Source organism: Ptychodera flava (genome assembly GCF_041260155.1).
Source record: "Ptychodera flava strain L36383 chromosome 23 unlocalized genomic scaffold, AS_Pfla_20210202 Scaffold_23__1_contigs__length_28996876_pilon, whole genome shotgun sequence".
Lineage (NCBI taxonomy): Eukaryota > Metazoa > Hemichordata > Enteropneusta > Ptychoderidae > Ptychodera > Ptychodera flava.
The window spans coordinates 20,767,360-20,790,919 of NW_027248277.1; the positions used below are offsets into that span (position 1 = coordinate 20,767,360).

The 23,560-nt window shown below is 40.1% G+C and overlaps 1 protein-coding gene across 1 annotated transcript in view; it reads left to right on the forward strand.

Moving 5' to 3' along the window:
- Window positions 1-22,227, forward strand: part of LOC139123589 (exopolyphosphatase PRUNE1-like) — a 32,774-nt gene extending 10,547 nt beyond the window's left edge. Inside the window, exons 2-6 of the mRNA XM_070689755.1 lie at window positions 13,315-13,419; window positions 17,413-17,804; window positions 19,070-19,225; window positions 21,029-21,123; window positions 21,628-22,227. Coding sequence (XP_070545856.1) covers window positions 17,714-17,804; window positions 19,070-19,225; window positions 21,029-21,123; window positions 21,628-22,227 — 942 coding nt within the window. The 5' untranslated portion in view covers window positions 13,315-13,419; window positions 17,413-17,713. The remainder of the gene's footprint in view (window positions 1-13,314; window positions 13,420-17,412; window positions 17,805-19,069; window positions 19,226-21,028; window positions 21,124-21,627) is intronic.
- Window positions 22,228-23,560: the final 1,333 nt, after the last annotated feature.

Consider the following 23,560-nt stretch of genomic DNA (forward strand, 5'->3'; position numbering starts at 1 on the left):
CCAAGGGTGGATAGACCGTATTCAAGATCAGCACCTGAGCGTTACTATCCTGATAAGCAGTGATGTTAAGACGAGAGTCCGTTCTGGTCGTGGCTTTCATATCCCCAACAGACAGAGGAAGGCGCTTCCTCTTACCCGGCGGAATTAATTGAGGGGGCATGGTGCGACGATTACGGCGGTTAAAACTCCCGACCATGTAGATCCCGGTCTCCATCAGCTCTCTAGCAGTAACGACCGTGCTAAACAGGCTATCACAGAATAGGCTGTGATTATATCCACAGAATGGCTGGACCAGCTCCATCGTAATTCTTTTCACCACACCTCGCTCCTGCCGTCTCCCATCAGTCCGATCCCGATATTTCACACCTAGGTACGTGCAAAGTTAGCTATGTATGCAGTGGTGGAGTCGCACAGCTGCCATATCTTGAAACCGTCTCGATCAGGCTTATGCGGTAATCTCTGCTTAAATTTAGAACGGCCCTTAAATCGCACCATGCCCTCGTCGATGGAGATCTCTCTACCCATCTTATAATTATTTACGCACCGGTCAACTATGGGCTCCATCCATGGATTGATTTTATACAGGGGATCCTCCTGACACCGACGTCGGCGGCGTGCCTCATCAGGATCACGACGTGGATCGTTCTCTGGGTCTGCCAGATGAAAGTATCGCATAAGCTGCTGAAAGCGACTGCGGGTAATCACAGTAGAAATACCCTGGTTTCTCAGAAAGGGATCGCTAGACCAATAATCCTCCACTGATGATTTACGGTCGATACCCATACAGACTAAGACGCCAATGAATGCCTGCACCTCTCGGTAGTCAGCGTTACGCCAGTATTTATCTATTTTCCTAGCGATATGTCGCTGGTGGAATTTGGCGTATTTATTAGTCTCGTCCTTGGCCAATCTGATCAGTGTAGCTGGAATAAACTTAAAAAAGTAATCGAGCTCACGGGCGTGGCTGGGCAAGGTGAAAGTCGGTCCTCTCTCATGGTCAAAATTGGTCTCCTCAAATATATTAGCATCGGTAGTCTCCGACATACGCCAGACAGGAGGGGTGTCGTCCTCCGCCAACACAGCAGCAACGTCATCATCGTCGTCAGAGCTTGCCTCACCTACATACTGCCTGTCATAAAAGTCATCGTCCTCTGCCGCATCCTCGTCAACCTCCGAGTCGGACTCAGCGGTGATATCACCGTCGTCTGGGCGTCTGGGCCTGAACTCGCCCGTAGCGGCATCAAGGATCATATCTGGCTCAAAATCAGGTGGGCTATCCTGATAACGAACCCTCCGCACTATCTTTTTCGGCGGGGACATCGCAGCACATGAAACTATGGCAGGAGCGGGCTCGGCAGCCTCTGCTGATGACGAGGACTCAAGCTCTTTCGCACTGGGCACAGGAACCTCTCCTGACGCAGGATGAGGGCTCATAGTAGCAACAGGTGGTGTCTCTCCCGGAGCAGCCGGGGGAGAACCAATGGCATCAGCCGTCTCGTTACTCACTGTCTCACTAGCAGCAGCAGACGTAGTCTGTGCAGGTGAAGTATCTCCCACAAGAGCAGATGTAGTCTCTGCAGGTGAAGTAGTCTCTCCCGGAGCAGCCGGGTGAGAACCACTGGCGACCGGTGACCCGTCATCATCCTCATCGGCAGAACGATCGGTCTTACGTTTACGCTTACCACTGGGTTTTTCAGCCGGAGATGGCTTCGCCTTACGGGAGCGTTTCTTGCCCGACTTCTTAGAACGTTTACTAGGGACATCACAACGATCGCTACCACTACCGCCCGGAGACTCTGCATCTTTGAGCTTCAGTCGTCTGCTCGCCTTCAGAAAACTTTTGCGGTCCGTCAAGCTCATGTCTGGAACAGTGTCGACAGACTAGCAGGTCCCTCCCTTTTAAAGCCACAGGGAAACAAAGCCCTGGACATGATTGGACGCAGGGGTGTTAATATATGCAACCACCGTTATTATAATGGACCTACGGCAATCAGTCCACCAACCGGCGCTGACATTCCTACCCGTCATGTAAATTGCCTGTCCGCACCATTTGATATGCTAATAATACTCATTTGCGATGCAAATCCCTCGAGCACTTAGCATAACATAGTCAATGTCATTAGCATCTCAACTTGACATTCCGTCCAGCTGGGTACGTGGCGTGCGCACCTGCCACCCAAGGACGTTGGCCCAAGCCCATGTTTAGTACGGGTGGGAAACCCGTATCTTTAACCTCATGTCCCTTCTAAGTACGCCTGCGCAGGGCGTATTGTCATCCAAGTCGGTGACAAGCCAACCCGACAGATCGCCCATTAAGCAGTAATGGACTGGCCGTCTCGTTCTTGTACGGCAACGAACAGTGCTTCAGCGGCTTGTTTAGGTCATAACCGTCGCCTGCCAAGCGGCTTACCCAACTAAGGCGGTCAAAGATGAAGGATGCCAAAATTGTCAACGGCTGTCTCGGCCTCGTCCGTTGGGCAAACATGGCTCCTTCAAATAACGTGGCCAGCACGTCTACGTCATCAGCGGTGATGACGACCCGTCATTGACGCCCGAGTGCGTAAAACTCGGAATATACCGACAGGTACCTCTACCTGAGTCGGTCATACTACGGTATAAACCAAACACAGGTCTGCCAACTCCCGTTAGACTCGGCCGTTAGCCGAACTTCACAGGGACAACATAGGCGTAACAAGTCGGTGAACAACGGTTCACGCACCTAACCGCAGCCGCCAAGTCGGTGAACAATGGTATCAAATTTGAGGCCATGTTCCTGAATGGCAAGGCTGAGGCGGTGTGTTTCGTTGCACGGCTTGAACGTCTAGAGCCAAGTGCAGCCGACAACGTCCGACATCTGAGTGGGTAGTCTTTTCAAGAAGGTGACAAGTCGGTTAAAAGCGGTGGTTACCCTTCACAAATGTCGCTCAAGTCCGTTCGGATCAGTTCCATGTCAGGGACTAATCAAGCCGAGTCCGTCAAATCCGTCCGCACTTCCCGTCAATCAGGACCAAGTCCGTGATTTTCGTCTCGCACCATTGGCAAAAAATTGCACCGCCAGCTGAGGCGGTCTTAGGCGGTTGCCTTAGAGAAAACCGAGTCCGTCAAATCCGTCTGCACTTCCCGTCAATCAGGACCAAGTCCGAGAGTTTCGTCTCGCACCCCTGGCAAAAAATTGCACCGCCAGCCGAGGCGGTCTTAGGCGGTTGCCTTACAGATTAGCGTTGCCGAGACGGTCAATTTCGGCCGCAATCTATGTAGTGCCTCAGAGCCAAGTTACCCCAAACTCCGCTAGAATACGTCAACGTGCTAACCTGCCAAGTACGCTACTCGTCCCCCCAAAAAAACCCAGTCCCCACCGGGGTGGGGGACTGGCTGGGTAGCTTCCGCACCTTTCCTGTCCTTGGACTCTCTGTGAACCCATTTCGAGAGCAAACGCCGTTCCTCGCCCAAAACCTGTCCTCGAACGACCCCTAGCGCGAGCAAGGTTTGCTACACGTAGTTCCGTCGACTAGGCAGGAAAGGGGGTACCAAAAGTAGCCCGATTTCCACCGCCTTGGCAGGATAACGGCCGTGGCTGCTCAGATTCTAGCTACACCGAATTTCAAGCGGATTTTCACCGACTTGGCAGGAAAAGGGTTGATCCTGATAAAACTTGGACACTGTCCAGATGAACCATGTTGTAGTCTTTATGCTTTGAATTCAAAAGACTGAGAAAACAGAAGTATCATCATCTATTTTAATGTACTTCTCTGTATTTTTTATGATTTTTTTTTTGTGCAACAAGACACTTCAGAAAGTGTACATGTTTAACAAAGTAATAACAAACAGACGGATGGCCTAGCTCTCAAAATCGCCTTGTGCAGAACCCTGATACCGTGTCTCAGTCAGAACCGGACACACATTCTACAGTATGTATATAGTATATCACATGTAGTACTGTACAGTATATTTATCTTTCACATCCTGTTTCCTGTGACAGCTTAGGGAAATCTTACCGGAAAAAGTCATCTATAGAATTGGATTGTGGATGATACAACATCTGCACATCATGTGAAACTCCTTGCATTAAGAGAGGTAGAATTTAGTTCTTTTTTGATTATCATGGGTGAAATAGCCCAGACTGTCTACCATGGTTATTCCATGGAATTGATGTCACAGATTCAGAATCACTGTTCCCATTTTGTTTGGTAAAGGTTTTGTTGTTAAAAAACCTGTCAGCAGTGTTAATTTCCGGCAGGCCATTTATCGAGGTTATGGAAGTTGAAATCATATTTTCCCGGTTGGATTAGTGCACTTCCAGACCTTCATGTTAGCAACTGGGTTAGGGATCACCTGGATTTTAGGTCACCTGGGTTTGAGGTCACCTGGGTTTGAGGTCACCTGGGTTTGAGGTCACCTGGGTTTGAGGTCACCTGGGTTTGAGGTGAACTGGGTTGAGGTCAGATGTGATTTGTGTCATTCACAATGCTTTTGTTTTATGTATCTACATGTACCGATATGGTCCTTCAATGACAAAATAAACTTAGATTTTGTTTTGTTATGTTTTATAAAGGCAACAAAAATTGGCTTTGGCACTCAAAGGGTTAAAACAGCATGTCCTATCTTTTTCAATCTTGTACTAATCTCAAAATCCTTTCCATCTATAGTGTTCCTATATACACCAACAGCTAACAATGCATTTGGCGTATAACTGTTTACAACATTGCATCGCTAGAATAAGTAGGCTATTACTAAGTAGACACTATATTTGTAGTGCTGCCATTTTGTACACAAGGAAAAGACATGCAGTCTCAATGTTTTCAAGAAGGCCAGCCTATTTACATAACAATGCGATTTGCATATACATTCATTGTGGAAATGTATTCTTTTGAATGTGCAATTAACATATGAATAGATTGGTCAAAAAGAGGGTGGCCCACCCCTCAAAATCCCCACTTAAATACTGCAAAAAATATTTATTACATTATTTTTAATATTTATTTATTCATTTATTTTCCTAAAATCAATAATTGTGTAGGTGTAAAACCTCTTTTCATGGAAATCAAATACATAAATAATTAGACCATATAAAAGAAAAATGAAGAAGACAAGAAAAGTAGGTCAAACTAGCAGACAAGAAAACTATCAGCAGGCACAGTACACTAGTTGTAACATTCTATTGTGGATACTTATCTTTATTTAATTCGACACCAGTGTACATGTATTTGTATACAATGTAACTACATACATGTATTGTAACAGCAATGTTACCAGTATCTTTTCCCGGACAAGCTGCTGGGCATATTTGATATTCTGACCGTTGAATGATGTCGTTCTTTCCAAAAATAATTGAGTTGTAAAAAAATTGAAAAACATTTTTAAAAATGTTTCAAAAAATATTGTTTGTAATAGTAAGTCACTAACAGATAACAGCATCAGAGAAAACTGTACAGTTACAACATACACAGAGAATCATTCAATGAATGAAATGGTGACGTAAAACTGTCATGACCGGTCATTGTTCAACGCAAGTGACATTTCAAATTGCTTCTCGTATATGTCACTGCAACAGATCAAATTACAGTATATTAAATTCTTTATGCAGTGCGTAAGTGAGGGATGTCATACGCTGTATATGGTTGCCATTAAACATTGTTGGATGGGTATAATATTGGATATTTGTCAATGTATCATTACCTTTTCTCATATCATTTCAGATATGTCTAATGAGACTTTTAACAAAATTCAACTTGATTAAATAATTACTATTTAAGCTGCTTAATTTGCATCAAATTTCTCAAAAAAATACAGAATCAGTATACATGTGTTTGGGACTCAAGAAAGATGTAGCTAGGATTAAGCAACCATTTTGGTACACATAGCTATGAATAGATCATAAATAAGACAGTCATCTCTATTTTGATTTGTCTAGTCTGTTAGGGTATATTACATCATGACATGACATCATTGTGATAGCCTTAGCCCACAGTGTCCAACCCTACTGGTATTTCCCGATTTCTAATACTGTATATCTTTTGTACAGCTGTATAAGAAACTTGTCAAAAATGACAATTTTGAAAAGTTTCATGTCTGGACAAAAGAATACATACCCTGATACTTAAAAGATTCTCACAACCATTGCCTCTGATCTCAGCAAACCTACAACAGGAAATTATTTCCCCTCGGCCTATCTGGCAGTTAAACTGTAAAATTTCACTTGCCAATGTACAATTTACCTGCCCTACGAAGGCGGCTACTTTCGAATCTGGTGTTTGACAAGTTTGACAAGTTGATTGAGAAGTAGAATAAGAAGTAAAATAAAGAAACATACTGTATTTTACAAATGATCATGAAAATACATCAAAAGTTGCAGATAGTTGAGCTGTGAGCTGTTCACCCCAATTCACTGTAATCAGGTCCACTCTCTCCATTTAGAACAATGGGTTCGGGCCAAACCATTATGGTGAAAGGGTAAAGTAATATAGTGACTCATGTAATCTTTCACCCAGGTTGCACCTCTGCTATTTGCCCATGCCAGTAAATCATGTGATTCATTCAGTTTGACTTCCGACCTCCCGACATCCAGACAGCACTCTCATCTTGTGTGTTTTGTAGCCTGAATAGTTGTCATGACAACCACAGGAACATCTGTGGCAGTACTCGTGTAGATCCAATTGTTATCTTGCTGGCTATGAATGAATACACTATGCTACTTCCCATACTGGTAAAAGAGAAAAAATACGCAGACATGGGGATTAAATCAATTTCAATGAAGGTCGTAATCTGCTTTATTAACCTGCCTTTTCAAAACTTGTTATGGTAGGGGACTACACATGGGTTGTGCAGGGACAGCCAATTCCATAGGTTTTGCATGTAGAAATGCAAGAAAACATCTTTGTTATATCGTCATTTTCTTGAAACTTTCACAAAAAGGTTCACACCTATCATGATTGGTCTGTGTATTATAAACAGGATGCATGTATCCGTATTTGTAGATTTGACAAATCTATACAGGCATTGTAAATACAGCTCAGATATCATGAAATAACCGGGTAAAGGACCTGTTTTGTGTTAAGCTTATCTTGTGTAGCAGTACATCTCATGTGACAGGCATTGGCAGGAGACAGATTTCACAGTGTGCTTGTACGTCAACAGTTCCTATATGCCCAGCAAAGCGGAAGCTCAGATATTTTAACATATGTTGTATCTAATTATTATAGATAGCTGCGGACAAGAATACTGTTGTGTAAATCTTTGCTCTTGAAATCATACAAAGAAAATGTATTTGTACTGTGCATCATGTGTGGACTTTGATGGAAACCACCTTTTCATGAATACCAATCTGCAATGGGGATTATACTGCGGTATGTCATCTACCGTACAATGACCTGTAGCAAATTTCATAGACGGCAATTCTACTGAAATCAAATCATTAGCCCTATTATAAAACCAAATTTGTGTTTTATCTAACAATATTATGGTGAGTGATTTCTGAACAAAGCTATTCCATATCGACAGTTAACTATTATTTCTGATTAATTCTGTTAAAAATTCCCTGAATATTAACATTCCATGGATTCCAATTGACATATAAATGCATACCAATGACGTTATGAGTGTACCGTATTATCTCCAGCCGTGTCATCAGTTAACTGTCCACAGTACAAAATACCTAATCGTACATGTACAGTGTGTGTCCATACCAGTGCATCGTAGTTGACTGACTTCAGTACACAGTACCTCATCATATCAGAACAAAATTCCAAACTACATTTGCATATCCCTTGGCAGCATTACTGTTGATTGGCTAGTCAATGTTACCAGGTTGCCAGGCTCCAGTGCAGTAATCCCTAGGCACTTACACTGTACCCTAACCCAGGGCCAAACTTTGGTCCAAACTGGTAGGTGAGAAGTGTTTTGGTGGCGAATTTGTAGGGGGTATACCTATAGCAGATTGCCAATTCACATTATAAACTTAGTTCCCTCAGAACAGCAACAACATCACAGTAGGGATAGCAGATGTCTGACAGTAATTTGACTTGTGTAGGACCTCTCCTTGATTATGGTATAGCTTTGCTTCCATTGAAGTTTCAGTGGAAACATAGTGCATTCTTTAACCAATGAGAGGTCCCAGACTGTAACAGGTACCGGTAGTTTGGCTGACCACAGTCTCTCAGAAGATGTACAGTACGGCATCTGTCCAGCTTTACATTGTGCAACCTACTGGTAATACAGTCAGTTATTAATAAAAAGTTTATGTACTTGTCAAACATGTTCACAGATTGGCCAACATGATTGGCACAAAATGAAATACAAAATGTATATAGAAATGGACCAATCAGAGACAATCCTGCAAGAGAACTGCAAGGAATCCCAACAATACAAAAATTTAGTTGTACATGTACCTACAATGGGGTAGAGTAACTGTTATGTATCCAAAGTGTAGCAAAAACACTCTATAAAGTTTTTTACCACACAGCCTACTGGAACAATGCCATACAAGTCAACATCCATAACTAGGAAAATTTCATGTTTCAGCATGACAAACAATAGTGACAGTGTCCATCGTTGCAATTAGTAATACCTTTGAACAACGAGAGATCCACCATACAGGTTACACACAAACACACTATTCTTTGTGCCAATACACCTTACCCAGCACACACATCATACATTCAATGTAATACTGCAATTGCAAAAAACAGTGTGAACAGGGAATGTATCGCTCGAGCTGCAACAGACTGGCATGTACCTGTGTTGTTGGATGTACTTGTAAGTTGTACTGATACCATACTGGTATGCAGTGTGCCCTCAAAGCCATTATGATGTGCCACGACGCAAATGAATTGCCTGTGACACAAGCAAATTTTTTATTTACATGTAAAGATATAGGGCTGACACAAAGAATGTTCTTCGATTCCCCAAATTGATGCTAAGTTTACAGAAAGACATGTCTGTGTGAGGGCACACTACTGGTATGTGTACACTCATTGCATGGTCAGTATGTGTTACAGTACTCTGACGTCTCTGCATAATGGTGATAATTTGCATAATGGTGACAATTTGTACAATGATGATAATTTGCATAATGGAAAAAATTATATATTGATAGTAATTTGCATAACAATAATAATTTGCATATTGATGGTAATTTCCTTGACAGAAAAATTCCATATTGATGGTAATTTGCATTATAACATAATTAGTCTATTGTGGCAATTTGCAAAATGATAGTGATAAAATAAAAACACAAAAGAAGGGACTGTTTAGGTATATACTCATAATACACAATATTAAGTACATAAAATTGTTCAAAAATTATCATTATAATAATAATAATAATAATAACTTTATTACACTACTATATCTTCTGTGGATACAGTATGAAAAAAATAAAAAAAAAATAGTAATAATAGGATCACAATACAGACAACATTTTTATAATAATACAAAAGAGAAAAAATATAAAGTATATGTGATAAAAAAATACCGCCAAGTCAGCATTCAGCATTATAGCTAACAAAACTTACAACTTAGGTCTTGTTGAAAAAATCCATGGAAATCCTTACAGATATGCAATCCATGATAGTTTTCCAAGATTGCTGTGTGAGGAACCAGTACATTGATTAGTAATTGCATTTATTTACAATTATGTAATGAATAATGTGGAGATTATTTTGCGGTATTTGTATGCCATGGTCTGGTAATACAGAAGACACGCATCAGTACACATACTGTACATACATTTGTAATCCCAATCAACCTTTATAACATACTGGTACAGTATTGTTGTCATTGTATGGACATGTAATTGCTATGCATTAGGGAAGAGGGTTTATGATAATTTGTACAAAGTACACGTCATCTCATGTACTGTTGTGTAGGGAACTTGATGTACAATAAACTGTTCATCATTACACAAATTATCTAACAGATTAAAGCCATCTTGATAAGTCTGTTCCAGTGCCATACAGTGACAGGTTTTAGCTATAGATAAGTTTCTTTTTCAATCAGGTTGAATTTTTGTTGAATGTTTCTATTAAGTACATGAGATCTTCAAACATATGTTAAATTCAAATTAAAAACTCGTCCAGTTGAAAGTGTAATTTGGTATTTCAAAAGTAAACGTCCACAATCAGACCACCAGTATTTCTCTCAGTCAATTTATTTATTGGTGATTTTATTCCGAGAACTTGTATAAATGTAAACCATAGAAATATAAAAGGACAAAACAGTACATTCAAGGACAAAGACATCACTGTACCAGAGATTACAGGCTAAGAGTTTTGAGAAGTCTTTTCTGTGAAGATACTGTTCAAAATTACATATAGACTAATGGATGATGTAACAGATGATAGATAATCAAACGAAAGTTGTGGAATAGACTGTGTTTCCTCTGGCTTCTAAAATTTTTAGTAAATTTACGAATTGGGTATTGAAACTTTTAGTAAATTTTGAAATTTATAAGTAAACTTAACCGTTCGAATACGGAATATCATTCAATCAAATTCAAATTAAGTACAACATGTGCTTAGACAGAACTATTTTGAGGTTAGGGGCCTTCAGCTCTCAATCAACTAGCTGCTTCCTTGCATTCGTATATTTACGAATCAACAATGAAAAAAATTAGTAAATCATCTAAAAAATTAGTAATTTTACGAATTTGAGAGTGGCAGAGGAAACACAGATAGAGTTGCATCTGCAAATTTATCCAAATTTTGCATTCTTTCTGGTACGGTACAAGTAAATTCAATCAGGACTTTGCAAACGATAACAGGGTCACTAACTGCACATCAACACAGCACCACCCAGTCACTTCACAATTCTCACAGTGTACCCGTACAGTACAATGTTATCCACTAGTCTGAACATTTCATCATAACTGTACATTGTACCATGACCATTAAACCTATTAGTATTACAATACCCAACGTGTATATGTTCATGTATACACATACCTGGTATACCGTAGTAGTAGTGCACGGTGTTGAAATACAATACCTGTACGGTAAATTGTACTGGAATGAGTGCATGTGTAGATCTTACAACAAACTTCACATTAGACTCATCACAGTCCAATTAATGTCTGTTGATTTTGTGTGGTTTTATATGATAAGGTCATTTTGTTTTATTTTATATTTATATAACTGTATGATTGTTCAGGTACACTACGGTATACATTCTACTTTTGAATCTAACGAAGCAGTGCATATGAGAAATCTGTGATAACCGTCCCCATCAAAAGGTGCTTCCTGATTGGTGAACACTAAAATGTACACAGTATATGTCTCCAGTGCAAGTATTGATCTGAAATGCAAAGGGCTATTGTTTCTACTGGCAATAAAAGCCAATCACAAATGTTCTTTATTAACCCATGGCCCACTACTTTCCATTCAACGTACACTCAGCACGGCTAGACTGATTTACAGAGGATGTAGCACAATGCCATATCTGACCATGACAAGTACCAGGATAAAATTAATGCAATGAATTCAAGTTTATAAATACAGCTGTACTCCAATGTCAATTACAACTGCTGGTCTGAATTTCTTGTAAATTTACAGACTTGCCTGATAACAGAAATTCCATAAATACATTGCCATGGTGGTGTCAATGACACATGGTCCATAGTCAATGCCATGATCTCACTTAGATTTGACTGATGACTAGTGAAAGTACTTGATGACTCATTGATCAATGTGAAACTTCTCCCTCATCAAAATTCATCATAGTAGTTCGGTGTTTTTGCCGGGGGGGGGGGGGGGGGGGGGGGGGGGGGGAGTCATTGATTAGATCTCTGGAAGGATGATCAAAGATTGGGAAAACTTGCTGTTCTAATAAAAATTGCTGAAATATTCTGCAGCCCCACCGCTTTCAAAAAAAAATATATTCATATGAAAATCTAACAGCAAGTGTGGAATTTCAGCCTTCACTAATTCTGAGTGTGCGACAGTTATCCAGGTAAAATGCAGCTTAGGGACAAAAATTCAGACCCACAAACTTGAATTTAATCCAACACATGTGAGGGCTAATTTAAAGCCCACAGAAAAAATAAGTTCAAACCCTCTCCTTTTGTGAAAATTAAAAATTTAAATTTTCATCATACTGTAGATGATTTTTCTTCCTAGTGCTGGACATTTTGAATTTTAAGTATCTGTAAATGTTTGAACATTTGTGGAATTTATTTAAAGTTCCATCATTGAAAGCTTTTGACAAAAGTCTTTCAGTTTTTAGGAGTGTAATACTAATACCTTAAAAAGGGTCAACCATTAAATCTTTGGAGGGGTAATAAAAATTGGGAGGAAGGGTTGCAGACAAAAAGTTGCTAAAATATATTGCAACCCTGCTTTTCTAGGAAATATATTTACCTGGAAGTCTACCACAAAACTATGGAAAACTGCAGGAAATGTATGTATGAAATCCTTGATCAAAAAAAAATTGTCATATCATGAATAAAAAAATAAACATGTTAGCATGCTGACCATCCCTCTCAAGATCCCTTTTCAAAGATCCAATGGTCTGACTATGAAGTCTTGGTACATGCAAGATATGGTGCCATTTTTGCTTCCCTTTGCATTGTTATACCAAGAAGAACTGTTGTAATATGACCTTTGAACTCTGGCAAAATTTACTGTGTTACTTCCCTTAGCAACAACTCTACCAGTGTACAGTTACTTTGGGCAATATAAACTATATAAAATTATCATAGCGGTTCAAAATTCATAGTCAAGGGTGTGATATCATAAATTAATTTTACTTATAAAATATGCAGAGTCCAATACCTAATGCTGAATCTGACTGTGATACTGCCATCTGTGTCAGAATTCACAAATTTCAGCCCATTCAGTGTGACAAAACAGTGTGGCAATTACATAAACTCTGTTCCTGCTAGACAGACTGCAGTGTATCGTCAGTAAAAAGTGGTACTAAGCAAAATCTAGTACCGTATGTGATAGCAGGTTGAGTCAGTAAAAACTATGTTTACTGTATCTACTTTTCCAGGGGCCTTCAAATTTTCTAGTCGTTGTTAAAATGCAACATGATTATGCCCACTGGTTTTAGCCAACTTGACCTGATAGTGACACACAGAAATTGGCAGGATAACGGTTAACACTGGGAATTTGTAGTATCTACTGCGTTTTGCTCGGACACATGTCTCTTTGCCCTGAATGTAAACAGCTTTAATAGTTATATTATTAACCATGGATCACCAACACATGCACATGTCCATTGAAACTCTTTTGAAGTTAATATACAATACTTCAGAATTTATCAGCAATAATGTAGAATTCCAAAAGTCACTGACTATATTCTATTTTTATTTTTTCCTTGCAGAACAACTTATCATCTTATGAGAAGATTCATGTTGTCATTGGCAACGAAGCATGTGACTTAGATTCCACTGTGTCAGCTCTGGTCTATGCTTACTTCTTAAATGAGGTATTTGTGTATTGTTTGCTGTATAGTACTCCAGAAGCTTACTGAAAATATTATGAGTTGTTATAAAAATACTGCTCAATGGATTTAAAAGGACATGATTAACACAGCTGTTGCCTGATGCAAAGAGGAGGGCGATGTGAGATGCAAATGTCTGACTGCATCCGTTACAGTGTTTTCATAATAAACTTATTATTACCGGTATACCGGTACATCTTACATTTATTACTGGGACATCAAATGGGTTCAGTAGTGTCAATTTATGCGCAATATTATCTTCCGATTTATAGCACAAGTATGTGCTTCCGATAGTCTGTGCAACTACACATACAGAGTGCGGGAAATATTCTGGCAACTGTCCAGTGGGCCCGGGCTACTTGAAACCACCCAAATGTGAACACAGAAACCTTACAGAATGCTCTACACTTTGGGTGACTTGACATAGTCAATGTTATGTAACACATGTTCAGTAGGACTATTTTAGCGCAGACAAAAATTTTGTTTTGATGGTAGATATATAATAAAAATATTGTGTTGTCATGGAAATATTGCATAGAATTCACGAGGACATTCAATCAGCAAATCAATTTATGTACAGCATAGGGTGATGGATCAGAACTTTTGCTAAGATTTTGGAACTTTGATTATAAACGGTGTGGTGACCCCGCTTACATTATGTTGTGTACCAATACATTATAGTAAGATGTCTGTGGAATCCAAGTAAAAGTTACTGGAGTATCAGCATTAAAGCCCCAGTATTGTGTAACTTTAACCTTTTTTATGTTCGAAATTACATATTATTCTCTTACATCCATCGTGAAATGTTGTTCAGTAAAGAAATAAGCCAAATTTGTGCTCCTGTAGTGACATACAAACACTAAATATTGCCCGATCGAGTTGGATTGCCGCGCGGGTTTGTTGACAATTTGTAGGCTGTGCACGTGATCGAGAACGCCGATACTGATGACATCATCGAGCCTGCAACATTCCTGGGGCCTTGCCATGCCACGCCACTGCCCGGGTAATCGCCCATGGTCGCCGGCTGAATGACCTGCGAATGGTTTTATTTTGTTCTTCTCCGTTCAAATACGTACTGCTACTGTGTTTCAGAGGATACAGAACTTTGGCAGAGGAGGCTAAACATTCTACTCTAGTACCGTGTGCGTTATACCGGTATACGGATTATTCAAACTGCAGGCGGCAGTGCACCGATGCGCACCCTGCAGTTGGTCACTTAGAACTCCGGGTACCGATGTAAAATCAAGACGACACTATATACACTTGGCTCACTTCTGTAGGCAAATAGCTATCAAAATTGAGTAACTTGAAGTAATAAATTTCAGCTGATTGTCGCTTTAGCGGCAAGGTGATTGCGAAATCGAAGCAACATAGTTTGGCAATGTATGGAAGGCTGTCGAATGCAGTGAACGCGATGTCCTTTGGCAGCAAGTAAGGGAACCGTCAGTATTTACGACCTGGGGGTCATTCGAAAATTGAAAGTTATAAGGGGGGGGGTGCTCAAAATGTTTTTTCTTTGTCTTACTCTGTCCTCAATGACATAATGATTAGTTGATTATATATATTTTACTCTGATACATATTAAATAAAAAGAAAATATATACTCTAACAGTACAAATAAATATCAACTAGATGAAGCAAGGCAAAAAACTACAAGTAGGTGCTACTACTAGCAATACTTATTATGAAAGAGAAGATAGTGACGATGAGAATGATATCGTTGTTCATGTACGCAATGGCACCAGCGACATTAATAAAGATGAGTATCAACAGTGGTGATGATGATGTCACACAGTAGTTTTCTGCAGTCGTTACCAGGGTTGGAAGGAGAGGCTGGGTCATGGAGAAATGTTCTCGACAGATATCACTATAAGTGCACTGGATCTAGGACAAAACTGAACTGTTGTGAATTCATCCTTTATATTATCATAGAAATGTATATTTTATTTGACTTGAGTTCAACAACCATTTGGACATTTAACCATACCATAATGACATGCTACCCATCCAAATTTAACAATACTATATGGTCGGAGACTGCTTATTAGGTGAGCTTTTATATCTACATATTATTACATGGGCTCAGGTAAGCCAAACTTTCTGTTAGAGAGGGGGTTACTCAAAGTCATCATGGTTGGCTAGGGTGCGACTCAAAATTTCAGAGTTTCTAATGTAATTCCTACGACCCCCAGATCATAAATAATGACGGCTTCCTAAAAAGCTGTGAACGCCTGAGTCAGAACGATCGGGACCAGTATACGCACTGCTATATCTCAGCGAAAATTTAGAAAAAAACAATGGAGCTACTGCTAAGAAATTACAGACTCTTGGCTCTTGATGCATCAGTTACTGAGCTTTTATACTGGTAAAAAGGCATTCTGAATACAGCGGTAAATTTCCTCCCAAACGACAAAGGATAACACGCGGGCATTCTGCAATGGACGCTGTCAATTTTACCTTGCTGAAGGCCCCACACCAATCTCGGCCCGGCCCGCGCTGCATTTGTGCAGTCTACTACCTCCATGTAGTACAGCCTTACAGGTCTAGTAGCTGGCCAAACACACAAAAAACAACGTCGCAGTGTAAATTCCGTAGGTCAGAACCGTTGATCATAAATTTTCAGAACCAGTGATGTTTAAAAGTTTTGTATTGATCACTTCATTTTAGGTTTATGTGAATGACTTTCTCATCGAGCTGCGTAAATTGTCCCGTGCATTGTCCATGCAAATTTGGGGCCTGCCTTAGCTCCCTCCGATCGTCTGTAGACTACAGCCTGAGCAAATTGTACAGTTGTGAAAGTCAGACATGTATCATGAATTTTATACAAAAATATAAAGAACAGAATCAAACCAAGAGGTTAGTTTGCTGTCGGGCCGGGTGCTCAGGGGACGACTTTGAAGTGAGGCCGGGATCTCTCTTGTGTTTGAACTTCCATCGCATATAAGCTAGCCGATACTTGTTGTACTACTGTAGTCCTTGTGAGGATTATATACCCGTTACGTTCGATATTATTTTGAAATACTTTTAAATTTAATAAGTAAGACTTTTGTACTGCATTCAAGATATAATTTTTCCTTTCTGAGCGTTTTCAATTACGCCGTACGGCAACAATATGCGAAGTTGATAGGCTGTGTTGCCTGCAGCGTAGCCGGCCTGGCCGTACACAAAACTTCGTTTGAGTAGACGGAGCAGAATCAGTCCTGTCATTTATTTTCAACGAAAATTTTCATTATACTCCATAATAAAGAAACGACTAGTTCAATGATTACAATGGTGAAGTGCTGAATTGTTATTCATATATGATTTTCTCTCTCAATTCATTCAGCAAACTTGATCTCCGTACCATCGGTCACAACGTGCAGTGCCTTGCATTAAGCTTACAATCGACTGCCCCCGTCGTTAGTTTAGCTGTTCAAGACGTTTGTTTGCACGGCTCATTATAGTCGGAACAATCTGTAAACACTTACATATTTATATCTTTCCGGTATTTCACCCAACTTTCGCGCGTTTTTAGCTGAGTCTCCAGTTTCGATGGACCAGACCTTTCGAAGAGCGTATGGTTTCTACGGACGCCACAGTAAAACTTGCGTAGATGTGGTTGAGCATGCGCGGTGGTGTGATTACGTTTCGTTTCGTGTGCAACAAAGCTGACTTCTGGTCCGGACAAGAAGTCATTTTTCACTCCTTTTACTGTTAATCGTGAGGCAGGCTGGGTATGCAAACCATGCGATTCAGTATTAATTATGGTCTACTTCACATACTGAGGAAGTCATTTTAATCAAAAATATGAAAAAAATTGTTCAAAGTTACAAATACTGGGGCTTTAAACAAAACACTTGGAAAGGTACTTACTAAACCATTCTTTTTATTTTTCTAATTAGCGTCATTTTGATACATCTTTGTGACAGAGTGACTGTTTTAACAAAGTGATAGGACTACAAACAGTTGCATAAATTTCATTATTTTTTCTAATTTCAGACAAAGCCAAGCACAGAAAATGTGTTTATCCCCGTTTTAACATACCTCGTAAACAGTTCAGATTACGTACAGAGATCACATACTTCCTACACCGGCTTGGCATCGATGAAACCCCCTCACCTTCCAGGATGACATTGACCTCCACGACCTCCACAGCCAGGGCAAGCTGTCCCTGACCCTTGTTGACCACAACCTGTTGCTACAAAAGCAGGCTGATCTTGACTCCTGTGTTGTCGAGGTGATTGATCACCGTAGTAACCAACGTGGAGATGGAGACGACAACTGCCCTGTCACCATAGAAATGGTGGGGTCCTGCGCCACTTTAATCACAGAGAAGATTGTCAATACTGATGCTTCTGTGTTGACAGAGGAAGTTTCTACACTTTTGATAGGTATGTAAATTTCATGACACTGTGCACCAAACAAGCAAACATGCAAAGAAACAAAAAACACAAAGACTTCTTCGAGTACAGTTCGCCTTCTGAGTCTGGACCTCAGCGTAAAATGTTGTCAGTGCCGAGTCTAGGGTTGCCGCCAAGTTTGCCGATCTCCTCGGTGGTGTATCCAAATTTGTTGCTTGCATAGTCGCTGAACACAGAAATTGCATTCCTTGTTGCCATTTTCGATCGTTTGCTGTTTACTTGCATCAAAATATCGTCTAACTGTGCCGGTGACAGCTCTGCATGACGTTTCGCAGCCATAAGTTGCCAACTGCAAAGTACAACAAGCGAACGACAATTTGTTTTGCGCAGAAGGATGCGCAGTTAAGTAAAATGACGTCATCCATGTAATATCAAATGCAGAGGGCATCATCAAGTTCGCAGAGGGCATCATCACGTTCTTTACATGTCACGTGAATCGTGTTTAACCAATGGCAGTGCACGCTGAATGAGTGAGGTGTAATAATAGTTGATAGCTACCAAGAGGGAAATAGTCTCAATATTTTCATGATGCTATATACTTAGTTAGCAGTTGATAGTACCAAGAGGGAAATAGTCCCAATTTCTCTGTCACGCCACTCTTAAACTGAAGCTTTAGGATGTTTTATAAACTGTGTCCTGCAATAGTGCTGTAACTTTTCATGACATATTCATTATTTTGTTCTGTATATAATTTTTTCTTCTCTCTGAAGTTAAGCAATGTATTTATTGCTTTGATTGAGTTTGTGTCCAATGTGTGATAACTAGTATGTGTATAATGTGAGTGCTTCATGACCTCTACAGCATGTGGAGGGGTCACAGTCAGGATTAAGCTCGGTTATTGAACCTTTCTTTTTAAGGGTGAGAATTTAGCTAGGCAGTTTTGATTGTGATGTTTTTGCTAGGTGATGGGGGCGTTTCGATTGATTTTGAATTTGATCAAGAATTTACCAAATTCTGTAGTGTGATTCAGTATTGTGTTCAATGAACCTTCACTTGCATGCCTGCTCACATTGTCCTGTCTTTTGAGGAATGTTAGGCATGTATACATGTTCCAAGTTGCTACTTCCAATCTTCAGAGTGTAGACTCTCTTGAAAGAGATAGAGCGCCCTCTATGTTGGACATAAAAGTAGCAAGAGAGGAGAGTTGTTGTGACTAGGAATGCTTTGTCAAAAGGAAACAATAAATTGACCTTTTTTATCATTTTCAACACACTACATTTACTCTACGATTTCAGGCACCATTTTGTTGGACACTGTGAACTTTGACCCTGCTGTTGGCAAGACAACATCGAAGGATGTAGCAATGGTAGAGCAACTGACAGAACAGTTTCCAAGCCTTGACAAGAATGAGTTGTACGAGTCTCTACAGTCTGCCAAATGTGATCTTTCAGGTAAAGTTCAAATCAAACACAACTTTTACTTTCGCACGTAAATCAGTGTTCTCCAAAGGGCAATTAAAGCACAGTGGCCGCTATTCTTTTATTTTGGTAAAATAATATAAATTAATGTAACAATTTATTATATCCTTATGCATATTGGCCATTACATTATCAGATATTCCTGGGAGAACCTGCAAATACAGTCATACCGGTACATCACTAACCCAAATTTGTGAAATCTATCCTTTGTAATGTACCCCGATATGTAATTAGTCCCCACGGACACCGTCCGGGGGGGACTTATAGGTTTGGTCATGTCCGTGCGTGTGTGCGTGCGTGCATGCGTCCGTCTGTGCGTCCGTCCGTCCGTTCACGCAGATATCTCAGAGATGCCTGAAGCGATTTCATTCAAACTTGGTACAAGGATTACTTCATATGTCATACAGATGCACGTTGATTTGTTTTGTGGTACGATCCAATATGGCTGCCAGGCGGCCATTTTATTACGATTTTTTCATGTACAGAGCCATAATTCAGGCATGTTTCAACTGATTTTATTCAAAGTTGGTACAAGGACATTGACCAATGTCATAGATATGCATGTCAATTCTTTTTGTGATACGATCCAATATGGCCGCCATGCGGCCATTTTGTTACGATTTTTTCATGTACAGAGCCATAACTCAGGCATATCTCAACCGATTTTATTCAAAATTGGTACAAGGACATTGACCTATGTCATACATATGCACGTCAATTTGTTTTGTGATACAATCCAATATGGCCACCAGGCGGCCATTTTATTACGATTTTTTCATGTACAGAGCCATTACTCAGGCTTGTTTCTACAGATTTTATTCAAAGTTGGTACAAGGACATTGACCAATGTCATAGCTATGCACATCAATTTGTTTTGTGATACGATCCAATATGGCTGCCGTGCGGCCATTTTGTTACGATTTTTTCATGTACAGAGCCATAACTCAGGCATATCCAAACCAATTTTATTCAAACTTGGTACAAGGACATCGACCTATGTCATACATATGCACATTGACTTGTTTTGTGATATGATCCAATATGGCCGCCGTGTGGCCATTTTATTACGTTTTTTCATGTCCAGAACCATAACTCAGACATGTATCAAGCAAATTTATTCAAAGTTGGTACAAGGAGATTGACCAATGTCATACATATGCATGTTAATTTGTTTTGTGATACGATCCAATATGGCTGCTGTGCGGCCATTTTGTTATGATTTTTCATGTACAAAGCCATAACTCAGGCATATTTCAACCGATTTTAATCAAAGTTGGTACAAGGACATTGACCTATGTCATACATATGCACATTGATTTGTTTTATGATTCGATCCAATATGGCCACCATGTGGCCATTTTATTACGATTTTTTCATGTCCTGAACTACAACTCAGACATGTATCAAGCGAATTTATTCAAAAGTATTTTTATCACAGACCTAATGAAGAGGACTCTATCCTCTCTGAGGACCTGTAATCAAAGCACCCATTAACAAGTGGGGACTGTGTCATCAACGATGACTTGTATCTTAAATATTACTAACTTACCGAACATTTCCCCTATAGAAACATCCAATGTTTGTATTGTCATCATAATTTACATTTTGTCATCGTAGTTGTTACTACGTCTTAAAATCGGAAGGTTTCTGTTTTTTCAATTTGTAAATTGAAACATAAACTTCCTTGCACAGTTTTAGTTGGCCACTATATACCAACATAATACCTTTCCTGATGCAACTATTCACAATCAACCATTTCTTTGAAAACTTTCACAGGTTTGTACCCAGATGAGATTCTCTTGAAAGATCTGAAATGTCTCTCCAATGATGTCATCAAACTTGGCTTCTCATCCATAACACTTCACCTTGAGGTAAGTACACACCATACCTCGAATCTCAAGAATCACTCAAACATTACGACAAGTGATCATGGAAAAAGAATTACTTCTCAAATGCCAGTCGCCTCATGGCAAATATCAGATATTCCTGTCTTTGTACCGGTATATTCTGATATTCAGCTTTTTAGAATGCAATTTTATGCTAAGCATAAATTTAGCAATCAACAATAAGAAAAAATAAATTCTACCTTCCGTTTTTCACCATACGAAGGAAGAGTTACATAACGTAGGCTAGCAATCACTAGATCATACATTCATAATTGACAGACAAATTGTGTACACTGGCGTTTCCTTGGTTATGGGTTACATTTGATAGAAGTTGCATTGTCATAGTTTGTCCTACAAAATTAAGTGCATATCTGGACCACACTACTTGGCTGTTGATGTGAGGTTGTTTTTAGCTCATACATACTTCCAATGAGTCCATGTTTTTGATAGGACCTTCAACTTTAACACTCTTGTCTCCATCTTCTACAGAAATTTCTACAGAATGACAACGTCATCGAGGACTTCAAAAGCTTCTGTGCCTCACATGACATTGATATACTGGTCATCATGGCAATCAGCATTGATGAAGGCACTACTACCAGGCAGCTGGCCATCTATGCTCATCGCCATGACAACATAAAGAACGACATCATCTTTAAGTTAGAGTGTTCCATCGCGCCAGACTTGGACCTGTCTCCAATGGTTACCAGCTTTGAAGAGATAACGGCTTATTACCAGGGCAACATTACAGCGTCCAGAAAGAAAGTACTTCCTATATTCACAGAATTTTTAGAGAATATGAACACAGACACTGTCCGTGAAAAGGATACTGTACCATCAAGCAGTGATTTGATGGATTTGGATAGCGATACTCTAAGTGCAAAAAGCTCAGGACTGTCTGAATTGACATCAGAGCCATCAACTACAGCAAATACGCCAGCGCCAAGCAGCCCACAGAAAAGCATAGATTTACTTGGTTTGGATCCATTTGCTCTGGCGCCCTCAACGCAACCAAATGACAACGCAAACAACAATGCTGATCAAGATCCGTTTGGAGTTCTTGACACTCAGCTGCCCCCGAAATCCTAAGCCCCACAGTGCAAGTGATGATAGTGGTTTTGATCCACTGGTGGATGTGTCTCCAATGTCAAGAACACCGGATCTAATCAGTGTCAGTGCTTCTTCAAATGTTAATAATACCTTTAGCACAGGGCAAGCAACATGGCAGCAGCCAGACTTGTTTGGAGTCGATGATCTGCCGTTGAAATCTCAACCAGAGGTGGATTTGTTTGATCCACTCGGGTTTGGTGAAATCACTTCCTCGGATGCACAGAACATTCAAGCCGGAACTCAGGATGAAAGCAATCTCATAGAAGTAGAGACACAACAAAAATCCCTGCCTGTTCCGATTCCCAGCAAGTTTGAAACAGGGAATGAAACGACTCAGAGCCCATTGATTCCGCTGACACCGCAGAATTCGTATGGAAGTCTCAGTGACGCTGAACTGAGTGAAATAGGAGACACAAAGCAGCGCAGCGTAGACCTCAGCAACCCTGATATTGCCTATGCAGTACATGAAAGGTTGAGAGAGGTTGAAGAAGATGAGAATTTCCACAACTTTTATTCAGACGTAGACAACGGAAGCTCTGATAAAGTGGATGGTGACAACAATGAAGGCCTTGTCTTCACAGCAAAGGAGGAATCCACGAGTGATATGACACATAACGAAGTGGCCAATATGATGGCAAGTGATATGACAGCAGAGATGTCCACTGAACATCACACCATTACAGACCGTAGTGAAGATTCTGGACGTACTGCAGTGGATTCACTTTCTGATGGCCAGGCAAAAGATGAAAACCTGAATCCAACTAAAGCTATCAGGAGTTCCGGCCACAATGTCATTGCTGAAGCTATCTCAGAAGATATGGCTGAAAGCAGGAAAGAGATCGTTTTTCCAAAGAAGGATGTAACAAAATACGAGTACAATACGGTTGCAAAAGAAATTGCCCAAGATATGACCACGGAGACAGAGAAGATCTCATTTGCAAATAAAAACCTAACGGAATTTGAACATAATGTCATTGCAGATGAAATAGCGCTGGACATGGCCAAAAGTGGAGAAGAGATCATTTTCGTTAAGAAAGACCTTACAAATTTTGAAAGTAATGTTATTGCAGAAGAATTTGCAAACAGCATGGCCACAAGAGGTGACGCAGTGACTTTTGCCAAAAAGGACCTAACAGAATATAGGCAGAACATCATTGCACATGAAATTGCTGAACTCATGGTAGAAAATCGGCAAGGGATCACTTTTGCAAAGAAAGACTTAACCGAATATAGGCACAATGCCATTGCCCATGAAATTGCTGAACACATGGTAGAAAATAAGCAAGAGTCTCTTTGCAAAGAAAGACTAACC